The sequence below is a fragment of the Myotis yumanensis genome, unplaced genomic scaffold, assembly GCF_028538775.1.
Source record: "Myotis yumanensis isolate MYYU_CA2020_CCGP unplaced genomic scaffold, mMyoYum1.0.hap1 SCAF_7, whole genome shotgun sequence".
In the NCBI taxonomy this organism is placed as follows: Eukaryota; Metazoa; Chordata; class Mammalia; order Chiroptera; family Vespertilionidae; genus Myotis; species Myotis yumanensis.
The window spans coordinates 70,640,330-70,663,554 of record NW_027223758.1 but is presented as its reverse complement, the minus strand read 5'-3'; the positions used below and the strand labels follow the sequence as shown (position 1 = coordinate 70,663,554).

At 47.1% G+C, this 23,225-nt stretch overlaps 1 protein-coding gene across 13 annotated transcripts in view; it reads right to left on the bottom strand.

Moving 5' to 3' along the window:
• Nucleotides 1-21,252, bottom strand: part of PTPRT (protein tyrosine phosphatase receptor type T) — a 935,828-nt gene extending 914,576 nt beyond the window's left edge. For 12 of the 13 annotated variants that reach the window (XM_070420935.1, XM_070420937.1, XM_070420938.1 and 9 more), the window contains exon 1: nucleotides 21,041-21,146. In XM_070420935.1, coding sequence (XP_070277036.1) covers nucleotides 21,041-21,128 — 88 coding nt within the window. In that variant the 5' untranslated portion in view covers nucleotides 21,129-21,146. Of the gene's footprint in view, nucleotides 1-21,040 lie in introns of all 13 variants that reach the window. The other variant, XM_070420943.1, reaches the window with a different exon arrangement.
• Between the last annotated feature and the right edge of the window lie 1,973 nt (nucleotides 21,253-23,225).

The window sequence follows — 23,225 nt, the reverse complement described above, 5'->3', positions numbered from 1 at the left end:
CCCTAAGCCAGCAGATCCAGCTCAGCCATACCCAGATTCCTGACCCACAGAAACTGTGAGATAACTAATGTTTTCAGTGGCTTTAGTGGTTTAGTAAGTAGTAAGTGGCTAACTTGGCTAACTTTTTAGGGAGCGACAGTTAACTAACACAAAGTCCCACTTCCATGTGAATTTCTCAGGTCATCCTAACCCAGAAATCACATGCAGTCAACGCCCCACACACCTCCAACTGCATGACGCTAGGCTTTCACGAATTTAAAAGAATAGTTTAGACACTGATTTCTTTCAAAGAACCATCTTGATTATTAAACCCATCTGGATCCCTTTTCTCCGACAAAGGGACATCATTTGCCTAATCTTCCTTTTTGACACAAGTGACAAAGAATAAAGTCAAACTGTGGCATGGTTATCCCTGCATCTAGGAAGAAGGGCTGACAGCACGCTGCCTGGCCCTGTTTCCCACCAGGAATGCAGTTAGATGGTCCCGAGCAATGGCCGCCCCATCCATTTGGACAGGACCAGCATCTGAGGAAGACAGAGGTGGGCTATCCTTCCGTGGCTATTATGTCATCATTTGCTAGCAAACCTCTATTCCACAGCAATTTTTCCCCATGCTAGTGTGAATGTCTCTTGCCAAATAAGAGTTCTTTTTAACCAAGAGCCTCAGGCTGTAAACCTGCTCCTCCAGAAGAGTCAGGTGAAGCAAAATCAAAGGAGTCCCAGAAAGTAGAGAAGACGCGTACTCCTCCAAGAGAACGGCGTGTGCTCCCCACAACTGTCCTCTGAATGCATCCCAGGCCCTCAGCCCTCTCCTTTTTCTCACCTGCACTCTTCTGTATGCATTTCCTCCTACCAGCTCGCCCCCTCCACTATGCCTTCATTCAAGCTGCTCCTCAGAAAACTTGCCCTCAAGATCACAGCACTTTCCAGATAGCTAAGGAATGCTCTTTACTTCTATTTACTACTCCAACTACTTAAATCCAGGGTTCCTTCGGCTGAAGGCTTCATCTAAGCACCACAGCTGACACTTGAAGGGCTGTGTCTACAAAGCCTTTAAAAATCTTCCACGAACTTCCCTTCCCTCTTATGTGACAGAATGGGGCCACAGTGCACACCCCGGCTGCAAAATCTAAAAAGCAGGTTTTGGTCCTTGTGTGGCCTTGGGTTGGTCCCTTAATGCATCTAAGAGTCAGTCTCCCATCTGCAAAAGGGTGGTAGCACTTATTAAGAGCAAGGATCAAAATAGAATGATATGCCTGAAAATACTGAATAAAGCATTATATATTTTGATTTTTTACAGAGAGAAAGGAGAGGGATAGAGAGCCAGAAACATCAATGAGAGAGAAACATTGATTCAGCTGCCTCCTGCACACTCCCTACTGGGGATGTGCCCGCAACCAAGGTACATGCCCTTGACCAGAATCGAACCTGGGACCCTTCAGTCTGCAGGCTGATGCTCTATCCACTGAGCCAAACCTGTTAGGGCAAATAAAGCATTATAAAAACAGGATCACTGGGATTAAAGAAAACAATTTCGCTTTTTAAGAAAAACTCAAGGTTATCCGTAAAAAGATCAGTCCTGGTACTCAGAACCCACACCTATTTTTTTCCTCCTGAAAACAATCACATGTGTCCTGTCTGCCACTACATGCCTCCAGGGCCATCAGAGGCAAGGAGCATCCCCTGCCCAGGCGCGGCTCTGGCTGCTGAGTTTATTGAGACGGCGCTGCTGCTTCTTAAGATTCTCTTCTCCGGAAAGCAGGCCATCGCTCCTTTTTCACCACCACTGCAAGCAAGCCTCCCCGGAGCAGCCAGTCTCCTTCCTCCTAAAACCTCTGGGCTTGGAAATCAAACACAGACAAGAACTGTGTGCAACGTCAAAGCCACAGACACTGTCTGGGAGTCTGGGGGCTGGTCCTTGGACACAGGACGAGAGCTTCGTGTGGGTTTGACAGCTACTTGGTGGTCCAGAGGCTCCTTAGCTTCTTCCCCGGGGCCTCCCCGAACTCCAGAAGGGGAGGCTTTTAAATAGGATTTGGGAGAAGAAAGGAGATTTTACATAATGTCTGGTGTATACAGTACCACTTACTATTTCTACACAGGACCTTGCTCAGTACCCAACTACATGCATAGACGTGTATCTGCATGTGAAATAGACAACAGCAGTGAGACCACGGATGGATCTGATAGGCAGAGGAAATTTCCATTGAACAGCGATGATCATTTTCACACCATTTATTCACTGTCTCACCTCATATATGTTACTTCACATGATGCTCATAAGAATCTATGAGATAGGCACTATCATCCCCTATTTTCTAATAAAGAAATCTAAGGCTCAGAGACACTAACTTGGGCAAAGACAGGCAGCTGGCAGCAGGATAATTAAGGATCCCAACCAGTCTGACCCCACAGCCAGTCCAGAGGGAAATGAAAATATCTCTAGAGATAGTCGTAAATTCAAGTTACATTATCAGTTTCTCCTAATGAAGAGCAATAAATTCTAAAATCCACCCACTAAATTGAGATTTACCACGATTCATACATGAATTACCAACTCGCAGAAAATTCAGAAATGACCATTGCTATTTATCACTTGCCAGGTATTTTATATGCACCATCTCAAATGGTCACAACCCCACTCCACTGCCCACCCCTGCCAGACTGGTAGAATTATCCCCATCGACAGGTGGGGAATCTAGACTCAGAAAAGTATAGTAATTTGCCCAAGGACACACAGCCAATAAGTGGCAAGAGCTTGGATTTCAATTCAGGTCTCTCTGACTTCAATGCCTATTCTCTTTCCAACAAGTTGAGTGACCCAAGATAAAATACTATATTTCAAGGCAAACTATTTTTATGACATAATCAATCTTTGCAATTCTTCACAAGCTTGCACAGCTTTGAAACTGAAACAACACTGGTCTGGAAGTGAGCAGAGCTTGACTGAAACCTGGATTTGACATGAATAGCTATGTGACTGGGTATGTCCCATACCTTCACTGCGATTAATTTTTTAAAATATATTTTATTTTTTTTTTAAAGAGAGGAAGGGAGAGGGATAGAGAGTTAGAAACATTGATGAGAGAGAAACATCTATCAGCTGCCTCCTGCACACTCCCTACTGGGTATGCGCCCGCAACCAAGGTATATGCCCTTGGCCGGAATCGAACCTGGGACACTTAAGACCGCAGGGCGATGCTCTATCCACTGAGCCAAACCGGTTAGGGCAAGCAGAGACTTTATTTTTTCTCCATCACCATTTATGCCCTCTATGCCCTCTTCCACCTCACTCCCAACCCCACAATCACCACACAGTTGTCCATGTCCATGGGTTCTCACAGAGACTTTATTTAGATTAAATGAGCTAAAGTGTAACATACTACATGCACCATGGTCCCTGACACACACAGGGTGCTTTAAGTATTCTTTCCTTAATTCATTAATTATTATTTTTCTTTAAAACTGAAATTGTGGGTTGAGATTTCAGATTGACAGATTTAAGATAAACCAGCCATTATTATATAAAAGAACACAGAATCCTCAAATCAAGACTAAAATTGCTCAAAGTGACTGTAGCAATCACTTACTATCCATTCATTCACCAACATGAAGTGAGTACTATGTACGGTATAGGAATTGTGCTGGGCATAGGAAATCAGCGGTGAATAGAAGAAAGTCCTGGCCATCGTGGCACTTAAATTCTAGCAGGAAAGAGTCATAAAATAAACACCTAAATAAATTAAAAGACTATTTAAGAGCCTGGCTGGTGTGGCTCAGTGGTTGAGCATCGACCTATGAACCAGGAGGTCATGGTTCAACTGCCTGTCAGGGCACATGCCAGGGTTGCTGGCTTGATCCCCAGTAGGGGGTGTGCAGGAGACAGCCAATCAGTGATTCTTTCTCATCATGGATATTTCTATCTCTCCCTCTCTCTTCTCTCTGAAATCAATAAAAATATAATAAATAAATAAATAAATAAATAAATAAATAAAAGACTACTGAAGAGAATCAAGTGCTAGGAACAGAAATAGCAAAACTCCCTCTCATTTGGCTAAGATTGAAACTGACCTCCAAGCCAGAGCATGAACTTGGTTGGCCACATGGCCCACATGAAAAAAAATGCTATATCTTTGTTCTCTAGGTCAGTGGTTTTCAAATTTTTATGTGCATTAGGATCATCTAGTGGGGTTGTTAGAACACAGATTGCTGGGTCCCACCCCCAGAGTTTATGATTCAGTAGATCTCTTGGGGGAAAGGAGGGGGAGACAAAAGAATTTGCATTTATGAAAAGTTCCCAGGTGATTCTGATGCCCCTGGGGTATGGACCACACTTTGAGAACAACTGCCATTGAGAAATCTAGCCATATCAGAAAGCAGTGAGGCAAGAAGAGAGGAGGATAAAACCCCAACCCCTCTCCTCCTGCCAGTGATCCCCATCTGCTAAACATAGAAACCAGAAGGCACAGGAGTCGGAGCAGTTCCATGAGCACAATCCCCTCCCCTTGCCCCTTTGCAAATTAAAGGGGTTAATAGTTTCTCACTGTTCCTAGTCACTAGATGTCTCAGCATCCCTTGCAGGTTCCCTTAAACTCAACCCCACCCTATGAAGAGTCCCTTGTTAAAATCTCTTTGACACACTGGAGTTGAATTCTGTTTTCTGTCAGGATCCAGAGATACAACACCAGGTCCCAGACAGCTCCTCTAGTGGTGATATTTTCAGAAATTGATAAAAGCTAGTCTATTTCTTCCTACAGTGACATCTATAAAATGCAAATCAAATATCAGATCATCATCTTTTTTTGCTACATGAATATGAATTATATGTGCAACTTGCAGGAGCCTGCACAGCATATGCAATCAGATCAGTCTGAGAGAGCTGTATTGGCATTAGAGTGAACAATTCATCCTGGTTTGCCTGGTACACACCTGGTTTTAGCCCTGAAGGTCCCACATCCTGAACAAACCAGGACAACTGGTCACCCTAACCATGCACGCTTTGCTCCACTGAGCTCAGGCAACACTGCTCCAGCACCAGCACCAGCACCACCACCAATGGCCAGCATTTACTGGGCACTTTCTGTGAGCCTGGCCCCGTGCTAAGCACTTCACACACATCACTTCATTGATTTTTCACAAGCAAGTAGCCATTATTAGCCTCATTTTACAGATGATAAAATTGAGACTCAGGGGGCTCAAATAACTTGTTCAAGGTCGTACAGCGTGTAAATAGCACAGCATTGACTTGAACCCACACAGTCTGAGATCAGAGCCTGCACTTTTAACCACTACGGTTTCCTTCATGACAAGCACATGGGTCCACCTGCCCCAGACCTGATTCCATGAAAAAAAACAGCCAAGAACTACAAAAGGTCATCGTGGGGACCAAGCTCAGAAACTATAGTCACAAGAGCAGGAATTGAGGGGATTTACACATTCTTTGTTGTAAGCACACAATGAAAAAGTCAACGGCAGGCATTTGGTGCCTTTGGAAAATTAGAGATAAAATTACACAGGCCCCACCAATGTCAACCCAATAAATTTAATTTAAAAAAATTTACACAGATCCCTATATTTCAGAATCAAAGATTCTTGCAGCAAAGTCTGTGACGGTCAACACTTGATGTATCCTACGAAATCAAAGGCAGTCCTATGGGATGGCTTCGACCTCAGCCTCCCATTTATAAAACTGAAATGATAATCCCCTCTGTTAAATACACAGGGAGGCTATCCTGTGCGTTAAATGGACCCAATAAGCTATGTCCAGCCAAAAAGTGGTTTCCTAAAATGCTGTGTCTGCTGGAGATCCTGAGGCTAAAGACCATACATAGTCTGGGATGGACCCCTCATCCTCTCTGAGTTCCTTGCGGTGTGACACCTTCAGCTACTGGGCCCCCAATGTGGAATCAGTGGCAGCCCCATCTATAGGCTCAACTTTTGGTCCAGGACAAGTGAGGATCCACCCCTTAGAACTACCTTCTTGTAAGACTGAGATGGTTGGGGCTTATTTGGGAAGGAAACGGGGCATTTTCTTAAGAAGACAACCCCTCTCTTCCACACCGCCTACTAAAACCTCCTAACATTCAACGTCATGTGGTGGTTAAGAACCTAGACTCTGAAATGAGACAAACACAAGTGTGACATTGGCCAAGACCTTGCCCCTCCATGAAACCAATTCTCTTATCTGATGTATGAGACTGCCAATCCTATTTCATGAAATGATTATGAGAATTAAACAGCCTTGGAACCCCGCCAAAGAAATTCTCATTGAAAACCCTGAAGGAAGGCTTCCCACCCAGGAATTCCAAATAGGATCTGAATTTTCCCCCTGAGTATGCATTTAGCACCGCACTGGGCACAAAGAAAACTACAGAGAAAGCAGAAAACAGTGGCTGAGAACACAGATTCCAGCCTCAAACTGCTCAGGTTCAAGTCCTGGCTCTCCTACTCACTCACTATGTGACTTTGAGCTGGCTACTTAACCACTCCACGCCCCATTTTTTGTGATAATTGTACCCATATAATAGGACTGTTAGGAAGACTCCACAAGCAGCAATTAGTAAAGCCTTTGAGAAAATGTCTGGCCCGTTAAAGTATCTAAAGTATACAACAGCGTCAGTGTTTGCTCTCCCGTAGTCATCGCCTCTCCGGCATTTATTCCTCTGGAGTTCAATTTGAATTGTTCATGCTCCGCAGACATACCCAGGTGCACCTGTGATTTTCATAACTTTTGGATCTGGTTCCCTATTATTATTCCCCTCTCATCCATCATTTCACCAAATGATTTGTCATCGCCTTATATTTTCTGCTTTCCATTCCAACAAGAGCCAAATGTTGCTCTCCTCTGTATGTCCTTGGGGGTGTAGGAATCTTCATCCCAGGAGAGTGGAAAGCCCTCCTGTTGTGTTGAAACAGTCCTGGAAACAGATTCTGTTTGTCTCACCTCCTAGACCCGGGATTCCACAATGTGCCCTTTTGAAAAAACAAACTATGGATGGTGTCAAATAACAAAATCGATCAATCAGGAAAGGGTGGGTTTTTAATAGTTAACCTCTATGAAGCATCTCAAATGATTTCATTTTCAGGGGATGCGGAGGCGGGGGGATCAAATCTTAACGTCAGAGACTAGAGCTTTGGCCCTTGAGAAGCACAGAAGCCATTTCACAGACGGGAAAACTTTGCCCAGGTTCACAGCATCTCTAAACATTGAGAAAGTTGTGTCAGATGTGCCTTTCAGGGCACCAAGAAAACCCGGGGCCAAAGGCTGTCCCATGGAGGAATCTCTACAATTGCTCCAAGGAGGTCCCAGGAGAGAGAAGGAGTGTGGGAAGGGGATGGACAGTGGCTAATAAGGCCCCCTCCATCAGGACCCCAACCTCCTGCTCAAATGTCTCCCTGCACCTGTGACACAATTCCCTACTTCTCTCCTTCTAACTAGATGCGAGGTCTACAATTCCCAGAGGGATCGTCATTACAGATGTTGAAAGAAGGTTTTCCATACAGAAATAAGGCCTAATTTGTTTCAAAAGACTGACTGACGAAAAGAGTACATATGTTTAAAATCTCTATCATTTGCACTTTACTAACAAATATTAAACTCCAAGAGTTTTCCTTTTTAAGAAAATAAATGCAGATCTATTACAAATGTAATTAAAACCTACATTCTTCTCTATCAAGAATTATCAATTGCCCTAGCTGGTTTAGCTCAGTGGATAGAGTCTCAGCCTGCGGACTGAAGGGTACCAGGTTCGATTCCAGTCAAGGGCACATGCCCGGGTTGTGGGCTCGATCCCCAGTGCGGGTTGTGCAGGAGGCAGCCAATCAATGATTCTCTCTCATCATTGATGTTTCTATCTCTCTCGCACCCTCTCCCTTCCTCTCTGAAATTAATAAAAATATATTTAAAACAAAAGAATTATCAACTGATTTTAACAAATTTCCTTAACATATGTTCTTCTTTTCAAATGAAATAGATTATTATAAATAAAGCAATATTGCCCTTTACCTACCATTCCACTCCCCTTTCTCCTCGTACCTTTTCTAAGGAATGTAGCCTTCCATTCTGCTTTTTATACTACTGTAGTTAAATACACATGCTTTAATTATTAATACACAGTTGATTGTTATATTCATAAAACTCTTTTTTCTTCCTACAGAAGATCATCTAGCAGATGATGAGTTCAGTCCATGAACCAGAAGATCCTAATATTTGTAAATATTCCTTAATAGATGCTCAAATTTGCAGCATAAGCTCTTCCAAAATACTGATATAAAAGGGCAGCAGCATAGCAAGAGTCCTGCCTCTGTGTATAAGCAGGATTCTGCCAGTGCTAAGATGTCACTAGAAACCACACACCCCATAGGGAAGCAAGAAGCCAGAAAGGTCAGGCCAAGACATACCACATCTGCTGCTCCCCTGCGCAGTCACCTCACTCCCCTGGGATCCTGCATCTTTAGGTAAGCAAATCAGGGCTTCATGGAAGTTTGATGGGAAAACTTTCATACAAGGTCTACGCCCCATCAGCAGCAACCCATGTGAAACTATGCCACTTGGTGTCATAAGTGGGACAGGCATAAAGAGCTCCCCATCGTGGCCACATTTTAGTCAGGGATCAGAAAGCTGAAGTGGGGAACAATGGGTAAAATGTGCCTGAATTATGAGAATTTCTGTGGGAGGAGCAGAGTCAAATAGAATTCATCCCCCGTTCTTCTCCTTCCAACTATTTGGACCGAACATGTAATAAAAGATGGCTGAGCCCACGACATAACTCCCGGAATCTTCTATATGAGCCATAAGGGTGGCCTGGACTAAGGGAATTCAGACCCCAAAAGAAATAAATGTCTGAGGTTTGACCCAGAATCTATAGATTGCAAAGGGATGCCTCAGAGTAGACACAGGAAAAGGTAACCTGGGGTGGGGGAATCCCAAGGAATCCCAGAGCTCCAGGCGGAACAGGTTGGTCAGTAAGGTCCCAGGGATAGGTGATGGCGGCTAAGGTTTGGAGGTGAGAGGAAGCGAGACTGGGACTGAGACATGCTTCTGTGCTTGCTAAGCCAATTCTCAGGTAAGAGCAACAACAATACGCTTTTTCACACGGGTGAAATGAAATGTGTGCTACCGTCTTACATGTAGGAAGAAGCAAAGACAATAAAAGGAAGGAAGCTCTGACATGATTAACTTTCACTAAAAGAAAAAGTGACCAATAAGGAGAGTGGGGCTAAATTAAACTAAAACGTTCTGTTTTCAAATACACATACACCTCTTACAGGCAGTGGTGACCTTGGAGCTCTGAGATCTGCTCAGGGTAATTGCACTCCTCCACCAAAAACGGTGTTCAGAAGGCCAAGTCCCAGAAATTACGTTCTACCTGAAATGCACATCCTCTGCACACAAAAATTCAAAGGAGTTAATTGAGATGGAAATTTTTCATTGATTGTATACCCAAAAAAAAAATGTTTTTGAAACGTCTGTGTGAAGCAAGGGTGGTATGGTACTTGGGTTCAACTAAAGTGTTTGCATGTTTAAGCTGAGCATTGTAATAGATGAAAATTATACGTTTCCACAGTTCCTCCATAAACCTAATTTAAATGGCCTCGAGACAATGCAACCCAAGTGTTTGAAAGCTGCCCTTTGCTTTGTTGCAGACACTTTTGTTTGGAGGAAGATCACCATCCTGAGCTGGAGCCGGCTTCCAAAAATACTGATCACGCCTCCCGCCCCACCCCCACCCACCTCTGTTCTGAGACAGGTTAGAACCTCGGCTTGAAGTCTTGGTTTCTGAAGTTTCTGAGCTGAAAACCACTCCCCCACCCCAACACACATGTCCTCTAACAAAAGGTGACAAATAATGCAAAAGGTGAAGGGATAATAAGTGGACAATATTCCGCAGAGGAAAGATTTACTGAATAAATGGGAAAAAAATAAGACGTAAACATCAGGAGCTCAGGATCTGGAAATAGAAGTGGACATGGAAATGGCTTTGAACTCAAGCAGGAACAGCGGGAATGAGGTCCTGGACCCCATCCTGCACGTGAGGCCGTGCAGGTTCCACATGACCGCCTGCCGCAGCCCTGACCTAGACACCTAGGAAATTATGCCCCCACCTCCCTCACACCAAGGAGGAGGCCTGCCACCCAACCTTGTACAACTAGGCCTGAGGTGACGGTCCATAAATGAGAAAGTCCTCAAAAATCCAAGCCCCTGACAGTAGAGGCCAGACAAACACCTCCCCTGGTCAGATGAAGGGCCAACTCAAGGTGTGTTGACTCCTCCTTCCCCAGGGTCACCTTGTGGAAATGACTCCAAAAGGGCCTGGGGTTGGGACCATCATAAATTGGTGACCCTCCTGCCTCCATATAGACAATGCCCAGACAAGCACAAAGGGACCTTGGGAAACATCACCACCACCACCCCACCACTCCAAACAAATAGGTAACCTGTGGAAACAGGTAAATTCCTGGAGCAGGTCCCCACCAGGAATTCCAATGCCTGGTCTGCCCATTTGGATTTTGACAAAACCATCCATCACTGGAAGATCTCATGGGCCCCAACCTGACAAAATACTGTGACTGCGTTTCTTCTGTAATGACTGTACTATTGTCACAGCAACTGGAACTACAAGTGTAGGCAGGACATATTTTGATCCACATAACAGTCTGTATATTTACATGAAAACTTTTAATAGCGAAACTTATTAAATCCTCAATGTTGGTTTTACGTGACAATTAAAAACCTTCTGGAAATGTGTCAAAAAGGCCTAAAATAAGTACTAATTTTTAGGATTGGGAAGTCTAAGTATAATAAAAACAGTAAATTTCAGCTAAATGATAGAATAGCTCTAATCTATTTGGTGTTTTCTATAAATCTGTTCTTATGGAGCCTGGGGACTAGTATGAAAGATCTACAGTCTTACAAAAATGTCATAGTACTTCAGCTTTTAGGGTAAGTTTTAAAAGTTTTCTGATAGATCTTTACACTAACTAATTTTTACTTTCTGACATTCCTAATTAACTTTTTTAAGATCGAGGCTAAGTGAATTCTGAGACAGTAAATCTCTCCTTTCAAAGGCCTTTAGAGAGTAAAACCTTGTCAATGAGTTGACACTCGTGCCCAAAATAATAAAAAGAATTAAATGATTTGGACACACTTTAAAAGTTATTTTTGTCCAAGATACGATGTTTCCTATCCTTGCCTATTATTTGAGGTCCCTGTGGGAGGCAGCTCCTGAAATGGCTCCCAGTGATCCTCACTTCCCAGGATTCGAGCCCTTGGGTGATTGCCTCCCCGAGTGTGCGCTGGACCTATGACCTCCTTCTGACAAACAGAATATGGCCAACGTGATGGGATGTCGTTTCCAAATTTAAGTTATAGAAGCCAGACTTCTGCCTTGCTCACACTCTCTCCTGCCTTCTAGATTGCCCCTGATGAAGCCAGCTACCACATCCTGACGAGGGCCCTGTCTGGCAAGGAACCCAGGGTGGCTTCTAGCCAACAGCGCATGAGAAACTGAGGCCCTCAAGCCAACAACCGAATCCTCTCAAGGACCATGCGAGCGAGCCTGGAAGCACACCCTTCCCATTTGAGCTGAGTTGACTGCAGCCCCAGTGGACACCTGACTGCATCCTATGATCGATCCTGAGCCAGAGACTCAGCTAGAGCCACACCCAGGTCCCTGACCCAAACAAATGGCGAGAGAACAAAGCCACTAAGTTTGGGGGGATAACTTGTTACACAGCGATCGATAACTGACACAGTTAGTATCACCCTCCCTAAGAGGCAGACGAGGATTTGTTTCTCTTCTTTTCAGAAAGTTGGCACCCAAGAAACACTGAGCGATGAGACACATCTGGGCCTGTGCACGTAGGGGTCAATTCCAAGATACTTATGGGAAAAAAAAAAAAGAAATGGTGACATCAACTTCTAAGCTAGCCTCTAATTAAAGCACACTGTATGACAATGCCAAAAATATTTTTAATTAGTATAAGTTCTGTGCTCACATCAATTTTTAAAAAATCACAGAGATAAGTGGTCATAAACACATGCTGTTGATGATATCTTTTTTTTAATTAAATCTTTATTGTTCAGATTATTACAGTTGTTCCTCTTCTCCCCCCCCCCCCCATAGTTCCCCTCCACCCGATTCCCACCCCACCCTCTGCCCTTATCCCCCTACCACTGTCCTCATCCATAGGTGTACAATTTTTGTCCAGTCTCTTCCCGCACCTCACACACCCCTTTCCGCCCCGGAAAATAGTCAGTCCACTCCCTTTCTATGCCCCTGATTCTATTATATTCACCAGTTTATTCTGTTCATCAGATTATTTATTCACTTGATTTTTAGATTCACTTGTTGATAGATGTGTATTTGTTGTTCATAATTTGTATCTTTGCATTTTTCTTCTTCTTCCTCTTCTTAAAGGATACCCTTCAGCATTTCATATAATACTGGTTTAGTGGTGATGAACCCCTTTAGCTTTTCCTTATCTGTGAAGCTCTTTCTCTGACCTTCAATTCTGAATGATAGCTTTGCTGGATAAAGTAATCTTGGTTGATAGCTTTGCTGGATAAAGTAATCTTGGTTGCTATTCATCACTTTGAATATCTCTTGCCACTCCCTTCTGGCCTGCAAAGTTTCTGTTGAGAAATCAGCTGACAGTCGTATGGATACTCCCTTATAGGTAACTGAGTTTCTTTCTCTTGCTGCTTTTAAGATTCTCTTTGTCTTTTGCTCTTGGCATTTTAATGATGATGTGTCTTGGTGTGGTCCTCTTTGGATTCCTTTTGTTTGGGGTTCTCTGCGCTTCCTGGACTTGTAAGTTTATTTCTTTCACCAGGTAGGGGAAGTTTTCTGTCATTATTTCTTCAAATAGGTTTTCAATATCTTGCTCTCTCTCTTCTTCTGGCACCCCCATAACTCGGATGTTGGTACGCTTGAAGTTGTCCCAGAGGCTCCTTACACTATTTTCATATTTTTGGATTCTTTTTTTTGTTTTTCTGGTTGGGTGTTTTTTGCTTCTTCGTATTTCAAATCTTTGACTTGATTCTTGCGATCCTCTAGTCTGCTGTTGGAACTCTGTATAATATTCTTTATTTCAGTCAGTGTATGCTTAATTTCTAGTTGGTCCTTTTTCATAACCTCAAAGGTCTCACTAGATTTCTTGAGGGTCTCACTAAATTTATTGGCAGTTTCTAGAAAATTCTTGAAAAACCTTATAAGTATGGTTTTGCACTCTGTATCTAGTAGTTTGCTTTCCTCCATTTCTGTCATTTGTGACCAGTTTCTTTGTCTCCACATTTTGGCTGCTTCCCTGTGTTGATAGAGTGGCTTTGTGTGCTAGGTGTCCTATAGGGCCCAGTGGCTCAGCCTCCCCAATTACCTGAGGTGGACACTCTTGGTGCACCCCTTTGTGGGCTTTGTGCACAGTCTTGTTGTAGTTAAGCCTTGATTGTTATAGGTATCACTGGGGGGAATTGACCTCCAGGCCAATTGGCTGTGAGAATCAGCTGTGTCTGCAGTGGCAGAACTTCTGTGCTGGAGACACCCTTCTGGGGCAAGACTTGCTTCAGTGGGGCTTTGGTGCTCACTGAGTCTGTCCCCTGAGTGTGTCCCTTATGGATCTGAGGAGTTGTAATCTGGATAGTCCCACTCTGACCACTGGGTACACTGGCTCTTGGATTTCTAAGGAGGTGCTAATTTAGTCTCTGCCTGAGGCTACCCAGCAGGAGCTATGGAGAGATCTGCAGATTCCTCTTCTTTGTTTGGGGTTTGGAGGTGCCCAGATGAGGCCCAGCTGTGGAGCAATGCAAGCTGCTGTGGGGCCTTGGGCCTTCTTTTGGAAGTTCTGAGTCTCTCTGACCCAGCTGCAGTTTGTTAGGTAATTTTCAGATTACAAAGGGCCAGGCCTTTCATATGCAAAAGCCTCTGTGCACAGCTTGGGTGGGGTGGGGTCTCAGGGGATCAACAGGGCGGAGCAAGCAGCTATGGCTGCTCCTCAGTCCTACCCTAAGAGGCCCTGCGTCTCAGTGTCCCGCAATAATCGCTGCAAGCACCTCTGAGAGAAAGCCGTCCTCGAGTTCCGATCGATGCCAGACAGTCCAGTTTCTCCCCATATGAGTCCGGGTCCCCAGAGACTCGCCCGGAACTGGAGTTCAGAGCAGTCGGGAGCTTGAAACTCCCTCGCGATTGAAAAAGACAACCGTGTCCTCAGTTGCCAGCCCTTTCCACATGCGCCTCTGTACCTCTGCACTTTACTTCCGCACCTCCTCTGAGTCTCAGTGTGCTTTTCTCTTTCCTTCTAGTTGTAGAATTTCCACTCAGCCAGCCTTCCTGTGGTTCTGGACGATGTCCGTTTTGTCTTTTAGTTGTAGTTTTAAAGTGGTTGTGTGAGGCAGCAATTTCCGGTGTTTACCTATGCCGCCATCTTGGTTTCCCATCTGATGATATCTTTTTGTTCTATCCCTGACATCACCAGCAGTCCCTGTTTTATCCTGTTCTACTCCAGATTTCAAATAAAGTACCACAATGTGCACCTCAGTTTCTGATGTCACCGCTAAAAAGGACCAGGGCTCTATTTTAAAAAATGACTGGCTGTATGTTTGGGAGAGAAACCCTAGAGGTGAGCCTAAAGATCCTTGTTGTCACAGAAAAATATGGACGTTCTCAAAAATGTCTGAAAATGGTGAAAATGAATCTGGCTTGAACAACCTGTGATCATTCACGCAGCAACAATAAGCCATAAGTATAGTCAATCAAAGCAAGACCAAACCTTCCCAAGCCACTCGTAAATGAGGATCAATCATTAAGTGCTCTTTAAATACGTCTCCTTGCTGGCGTGAACCCAGTAATTCATGCTTGGTTCCGAAGAGTCGATGCAGAACGAATACGTATGGAGGAATATAAAGCCACCCCCAGGAGTCGAGGATTTGAGATCTTGCGAATGGTTTTGGTACCACAGTAAAGCAAAGTGGGGGTGATCGGAAGAAAACAGCTGTTCCTGGGTCCGGGAAGCTGGCCCGCTGGGAGCTGTACACCCCGTTAGAAAACTAAGGGGCTGGCACCTGTTGCCTCGGCTCCCAAGCGGGGCAGTTCTACTCTTCTTGGCTTAATGAGAGAGAAAATGGATGAATGGTCTAGTCTCGGCCCCCAACCAATCCATACCCTTCCCCAAACCCCAGGCACAAGGTGCTCGCATCTTCAATGCTAACAGACACGGCCGATTTAGCTCTCAAAAGAGCAGTTTCAGTATCCACTACTCTACAGTGAACAAAGCCACCTAATTGCTCAGATCCTTTTCAAAACTTGGTAGTAGTTTTAAACTTCTTTGGTTTTGCCAAACCGCTAAGGGAAAGGAAATGTTACTTCACTGATTTAATTCACAGTCTAAAGAGCTGAGAATGACCCAAAAAACTAATGCCTTTCAAATAACTAATGCAACACATTATTTTGGAAACTGGCGAAGGCTAAGTAATAGTAATGCTATTTACCGAGTGCCTGTTCCGTGCCAGGAGCTTAGCTGTACAACTGACAGGCATTCTCTCCAGCTCTTACGGCACCAAAGCTTTGCTGTGTGCCCACTTTCACAGCTGCAGAAATATGGGTTCCGAACAGAGAAGTAACTTATCAAGGACACATCCCAAGCTGAGAGACGGGATTTATACAGTTACACAACCATAACCACCTTCCAGTTTTCAAATCTCTCCATCACTTCAAAATATTTCCCCCATAAATCCCTGCTCCTGGGCCCAGCCCAGGCAACCACTGACCTGCTTTCTGTCTCTATACGTTTGCCTTTTCTGAATACTTAGTATAATATGTCACCTTTTGCATCTGGCTTCTTTTGATTAGCATAATGTTTTTGAAGTTCATCCATGTTGTGGCATGCAGTATATACAGTATATTGATAGTTCATTCCTCTTTATTCCTAGCCCTAGTCCATTGGATGGATTCACCCGCTGGTCACTGGGCTGGCTTCCAGATTGTGGCTACCATGACTAATGCTGCCATGAACATCCACACGTGTGTCTTTGTGTGTCTATGTTTCCAGTTCTGTTGGGTAGATTCCTAGAAGTGGAACTGCTGGATCCTATGGTGCTTGTGTGCTTAACTTTTTAAAGAAATTGCCAAACTGCTTACCAAAGTGGTATCACCATTTGTTTATTCCCTCCAGCAAACAATAAAAATATTAAGCTGAATGTTCAAGAAATTGAAAAGACTGTATATCTGCTAGTGTTCCACGCGTGTACTAGTGGATGTGTGTGTCAGGCAGCAGACTGACTCCAGTGTGAAATGAAAACGTGCCAGTAACACTGCGGATCATGTCAGTGTTAGTTACCCACCAGCCTGGTGGTGGGCCCTCGGGCTCCCGAGCAGCCCTGTCTGTGTAATTACCTAGGATGGGCCAAGTGAAATAACGCTGGCATTCGGGATAAACACACTGATGATCACCATCTCTCAATGGCTCCTTACCCTTTCACCACTCCGCCTTTCTGACACATTAATTCTCATTTTTCCCAGTTGACTTCTGATAGGTCCCTTGGGAATCTATGCCCCAAAGCCTCACGGGGTCCCTCTGTAGCTTCTTTGGTGCCTGAAACTCATACTAATAGATAATAAGTAAACGGCGTCAACCTGTTCATTTCTCCGTTTTCCAGGCACATAAAAGTGTCCAGCAAGCCCACACCAAATTCTGAATCCCATGGTCACAATGGCCAACCTGGACACAACACTAGTGAGCCCCACTGTCCCTCCGGCTGCACCTGAATGTTATTAATCCATTAAAACAACCCGTGGCTTCCTTCCTCTCCAAACCAATTCGACTCCGTTTTATCAGATTTTGGAGACACTCCAACTACTTTCTAATATCTACATGGTGCTGCCTCCTAGCCCCGTCTGTAATGTGCTTGTAAATGCTATTACACTTGTCGGACATGGTTTATTTTCAATAACCTCACAGCTTTTTCCTTTCTTTTTTGGAATGCCACAGCCCTCTTTATGTTAGCTTATTCTCTGCTTTATCGAGTGCACAACGCACCTGCCCCCCGCTGCCCTGGAGTGCCATGCACTTGATTTCTGGATAAGAGATGGACACGGATGAGGGACAAGGCCCTGGGAGAAGGAAGGTTGGATGAGGAAGGGTGGTAGGAAGGGAGGGAAGATAAACCCAAACACTTTCCCATTACAATGTGCAACCATGTGTATTTTTTAATCGGTTCTCATTTAGGAACGTAAGCGTACTTAAAACAGTCCTATCTAAACCCTCGAATGGCCACATGTATTAGTGTCACCTGTTAGAAATTTTCGTTTTAAATCTCCTTCTGGTGGCAGGGAATCAACCTCCAACAAGAAGAAAAAGTGGAATCATCACCAAGACTCAGCCATCTCACTGCCAATTCCTAACTGAGCTCCCCACCGATGCTCCCTTGGCCTGTGTGCCTACACCAATGCCGAGGCCAGTCCTGGACAAGGATCCGGTAAGAATCAAGTCCTGCTGTGCACTAGTCCCCTATTCACTCTGCATGCACCATCTTTAGTCTTCACAGCATCCAGTGAGGCAGCTATAACTATCCTCTCTTACAAATGAGAAGCTGGGGATCCGAGAAGAGGAATGAAGTGCCCGCGCTGGCAAAGCTAGAGAGAGAAGCAGTGGCAGGATTCAAACTTAGGACTTCAGACTCCAAAGCTCATCCTCATTTCTCTCTGTCAGGCTGCCTCTCGACTTAAACTCCCGTGTCGCTCGCCATGGTTGCCAAGAGACGCCACCATCTCTTCATCCTCATCATCAATAAATATTTATCAAGGGCCCACCACCTACATGGCACTGCTCGTTTCCACAGCAACACAGTCGGGGAGTCATGGGAGTATCCCATGCTTAAAAGAACAATGCTGTAATGCCCTGTGATCATGGCTCTGAAAGGCGACGGTTACATACGACAGCAGACGCCTCTCGGCTGGCAGCTCGGACAGAACCTGCAGGAGCTGTGCCAGGGAAAAGCAAGAAGGAATTAAGTGGAGGAGAAAGAAAGGTAGTGCGTCGTAACCCAAGAAGATGATCTGCTTTCACTAGGAATGTGTTTGCAATTGTTGCTGAAACAGGATCCAAGCCAGGTTTGCACGTTAATTGTTCTTTTATTAGGAAACAAATCGAGCAATCCACGACCGAAAGTAAAATCTGACTGTACTGCTAACAGTTCCCCAGAGGTCTCTGGCAATGATTACCGAGTTAAATGACTACACTGCTAACAACTGCGATCGCAAGTCAGCCCCCTCTAGGATCCATTTTTGCTCTCAATGTATGAAGGCTGATACCCAGTAGTAAATGGACCAATTACCCCCTTATCCGTTTGTTAACTGTTTCCCTCTTAACCCATCCTAGATCATGTTTTGCCACACTCTGAACACACTGAATTTAAATGCTTTTTTACTATCATTCCTTACAAAAATCATCCTGACTCGTAAAACACGTCTTAGAGTAAGGGAGAATGACAGGCTTACACCATGGACTTCCGGACACAGTGACCAACATGGCACAGCAAAACATATCACCCCAACTGTGTGCTAAACGGAAGCTTACAGATACGACGTTGCTTTCCAGAGTGGGGATTTTCATATTAAAAGAATACAGAGAGCATGCCACTGAATTTAAAATGTATTATTTATCCAAACTTGACAAAAGTTTTAAATAAGAGGCTTTAAAGGAAATCAAGCTATTGTTACATGTATGCTAGATATGGATTCCAACAATTTCTGTATTTAGAAAGAAATGTAAAATAGAAGTCCATTTCTAAAGGTCAACATTTGCTGCATTCCCGCATCTACAAATGTGGATGTTCATGAGGGAACCTGGGAAGATCATCTAATTTAAATAGTCTAGTTAGCGTTAAACCAGAATGAATAGATTATACTGGAAATCCCCATTTTTACAAATGAGGCTTAGAATACACCCCGTCTCCAAAACAATCTACTCCCACTCATTTAAGGAGCCCTTGGAACAAACGCAGTCGCTTGCTCAGTACATGCTATAGTAGATTTGCAGAAGCCACCGGGCTCAGGTAGAACCCAAAGAAACATATGGTGACTTAACAGTCGATTTCTTCCCAAACTGTACTCCAGGACTGCTTTTCTTTCCCCTGTGTTCCAAAGAGCAAACAAAAGAAAAGGTGCTTGCTCCTCACACTTCTCTAATGTTTTAACAAAAGGCTGCTGAATAAACACATTACTCATTTAAAAATTGAAAAGAAGTTCTATTCCAGAGATGAAAGCAACTAGATTTGCATTTTAACAGTTGTGGGCGAGCGCCACCTGGCGGTAGCCTCCTGAACCGGCGTGCTTTCAGCACCGAACTGGTCCCCAAGCCGCTATGGTTTTACTGCACGCTAACCCAAGAGCGGATTCAGTGAGACCCATGGTGGAATATTTCTGATACTGTTTTTGCTGCGAGAACGTGAGCACATACTATTAATGCCCGCCAGGACTTGAAGGACAGGAAAATCTAAGTCACAAATCATGCCCGGGTCCACAGGACTGCCACAAGCAGCCGCCTCCCTTCCCTCCTTAGCACACCTAGTACGGACCCAAAAACCTGGAAACGAAGACTGGAGCACCATCTTTAGAACAGGGCCGTGGTTGTCCCTCTTCTCTCTCTTGCTAATCCGACCTCTCATCTTCACACGCCTCAAAGGAGGCGTCCTAGTCGCCTAACTTCTCCGCCACGGAAACAGGCTTCCCTTCACAGAAGTCCCACATTCAGCTCCCATTTCGGTTTGGAGCAAGGGAGACCCCAGTGCATTTCCCATAGAAGGTCACTCCAGGGGTTCTTAACTTCGGAGGCCGCCTGTTTAAAGAGGATTCGTTCCCCCAAAGCTCCCTGCCTGCCTGTCTGCTGTCTTTTTCTTTCTTCTTTCTACCTCTCGGCGTGATAATACAATGGGCACCGCTGGTAGTCAGCTCTCCAAAAAGCGCCCTTCCAAGTCCCACCTGCTAATCTCAGCCTGTCCCTGTGATCCCAGCAACCTCCCTTCAGTGTGGTCACTCCAAAACCAACGGGTGCTCAGAAACTTCAAGGTGATTTTGAACTTGGAAGCATACCGTCGCCACTTCTTCCCTTCTCTCCTTCCCGCCACTGCTCTTTTGGTGGTTCGGGACCGGGAACTGCCTGTGGTACAGTTTGGGGGTATGTAAGCCCATGAATCGTGGGGGTCCCTGTGCATCCCACCTTACCATCGGGAATATACCAGGGCACCCCCCACACACACACACATACACGCTGAGAATTGCCCCTGCTCACCTTCCTCCCCATGGTCAAACCCAAATATGAGTCCCCCAAACTTTTCAGGAGCAGACATGCTCACAGGTCAAAGCCACTCTATTAGAAAGGCCGTTAACAGGGCGCCCATCTGCTCTAGAAAAAAACAAACAAACACGGGGGGTGGGTAGAGGTAGGAAGGAGTTTGCTCGCTCTGTGACTAACACAAACCCCCACAGGTGCAATCGGCGCTTGGTAAGGACCAGCTTAAGGGCGCAGCGTGTACAGAGATGGTCTCGAGCTTCCTGTACATCCCGGAGAAAACAAGCCACAGCCCCGGCAGCCGCCCCGGCAGCCCCGCCTGCTGGCGGCCAGTCCACCGCACGAAAAGCGCGCGCTGCCCGAGAAGCTGCGGGGCGAGAACGCTCCCCGCCGGGCGTCCCAGCTGCTTCTCATCTCGCCGCCCCGAACAGCAAGTGACGGATTCCGACAAGTGGGAGGCAGCAAGCGGAGATATTCGCAGCAACCGCGGAAAGTTACTCCAGCCCGTGGGGGGGCGAGGGGGCGGAAGGGGACGGCCGGAAAGTGAAGCGGAGAACTTGGCCAAACGCGCGCGGTCGCGGGACGCGAGGGGCCGGGCTCGCTGGCCCCGGCGCGCCTGGCGGCGACTGCCGGCGTCGGGAGGCAGGGACTCGGGCTCTGGCCACCGAGACCCGAGCCCCCCGCACCCGCACAACTTTCTCCTCCGAGGGTCCCGCGGCGCGTCCCGGGAGGAGCGGGGAGCGGAAGGCGCACTCACCTGCGGCGCTCTGAGCCCGGGCGCCGGGCAGCGGCGGCAGCTGCAGCCGCAGGAGCAGGCTGAGGGCGAGCGCGGCGAGGCTCGCCATCCGGGCGGCGGCGGGCGGCTCAGCCCCTTTCCGCGGGGGCCGGGGCCGGGACTGGGGCGGGCGCGGGGTGGCCCCGCATCGCCGGCGCGGCCGCGGGCTGTGCGCGCCCTGGGCGCCGGGCGGGCTCTGCTGGGTTCCGGGAGTCGGCGCCGCTGCGCTCCAAGCCGAGGCGCGGCGCGAACTGAGGAGGGAGGCTGGGCGGGGGCGGGACGCTGGGGGGTGGGGGGCGTTCCGGGGGGCGGTGTCCCCCGAGTCCTAACGCCGCCGCCGCCGACGTCGCCCGCCCTGGCGCTCCGCCTGGGCCGCGCACACACCCTCGCGCGCACGCCCGCGCCAGGCACACGCTCGCCCTCAGTGGGGTTGGCCGGCTCGGCGCCTCTCGCACAGTCACGCGCCTACACACATCCCTCCACCCGCACACACACCCGCACGCACACGCCCCGCAGCTTCCTCGCCTCTTTGCCCAGCGCTGCGCCACGCAGCCAAGCATCGTCTGCCGGCTGGGGCGCAGGTACCGGGGGCAGTGGGGGGAGGAGGGGAAAAGGGAACAGCCTTTTGAACTCGGAATGGGAGAACAGGTGAGTGAGGGGGGGGGCGGGTAGGTGAGACGGGGGAAACCGGAGGAAGCCAGGTGAATGGGGTGGGGGTCGGGGGTCGGGTCGGAAGGACGGGCATCTGCCCTAAACTGGGGCAGGCATCTGCTGGCGAGGGTCTCAGGCCCGCCCTGAGATGACAATTTCATCTAAGAGTCAGCACCTCCCCACCACACACACACACACACACACACACTCTCTCTTCTGGGTTCATGGCTGACCACACTGCTCTCACCAACCCCCCCCCCCCCCCCCCCCCCCCCCCCCCCCGCCGCCTCCCATCAGCCGCCCATGTAGCTTTTTCCTTTTTCTTCCCGGTCTGAACAAAGACCTGCTTGGGACTGAAAACCATAGATCAGAGTCAAAGTTGTCCCTTGGCTGAGACTCTGCTCTCCTGGGAGCGGGGCTCAAGGATCCTGGCCTGGGGTGGGGAGTGGGGGGTGGAGGGCTGGGCTGTAAAAACCAGGTGCAGGGACACCTGGGCAATGCTCAAGGGACTTACTCCTGGAACGAACGTGGCCAAAGCTTCCTCCTTCTGTGTCAGGACAGCAAGCGCCCCACCCCCCACCCCCAACCTGCATCCTTGTTGGGATTCCAAAAATTGGACTGGACAGACTTTGGGGGCGAGATATGATCAGGCACGGCCAGGATTTCCATAGTGGGGAGCCTCGGCTCTGGATTGAGCTGCTACAGCAGAGAACACCCGGCCTCTCTCCCCCAGTTTCCACCGGGTGGAGTGCGTCAGTCCCCTTGAACAAGACCCATTAACACTCCCACCCCTCACTTGTAATCCTAGGCCCTTGCTTCCACCCTCTGGCTCCCAACACTACCCCCACCTTCAAAAGGTGAAGGGCTTGGACTGGTCTCTTGGAATAGCCAGTGTGTCTCTCTCTCTCTCACACACACACACACACACACACACTTTCAGGCAGGCTTCTCAATGTCCTGGTTCCCAGAGCCCTGTCGGGGGAAGTGGGATTGCACAGATGGGGATGGTGGGAACTTTGAATGGGACCTTTCACAGGCTGCCTCAGGGATTCTTAATAATCCTACAAATACTTAACTGAACACATAACCGGGTGCCTTGCTCTGTGCTAAGTCTATGGGGAGGCAGAGATGAATGACCCTCGGGACATTTGCAAGGGGAGATCCCTTAGGCTCAGAGCTAAACTGCTGGCTGTTTCCTACCCTCACCCAGGGCCTGCAGAGAGGCCTGACCCCAGCCCATGACCTATGACCCTAGGCATGGCTGATCGCAGGGCACGGCCAGACCTAGGACAGCAGGCGGTTTCTAAGCCAGTAACGAGCTTGGTGTCACACTTCTAACTTGTCCCCGCTCCCTTGGGCTCCTATGCATTCCCTCTCGAGCTTTCTGAGAAGTATAAACAGCAGTTCTCAGTGTCTTCAGAGCACACGCCCTCCTGCACCCTCCTGAGCCTCCCACTATTTGTTATATCGCTGCCCAAAAAGCTCCCAGGTCTGAATGGGGTTCATGGGGCCCTGA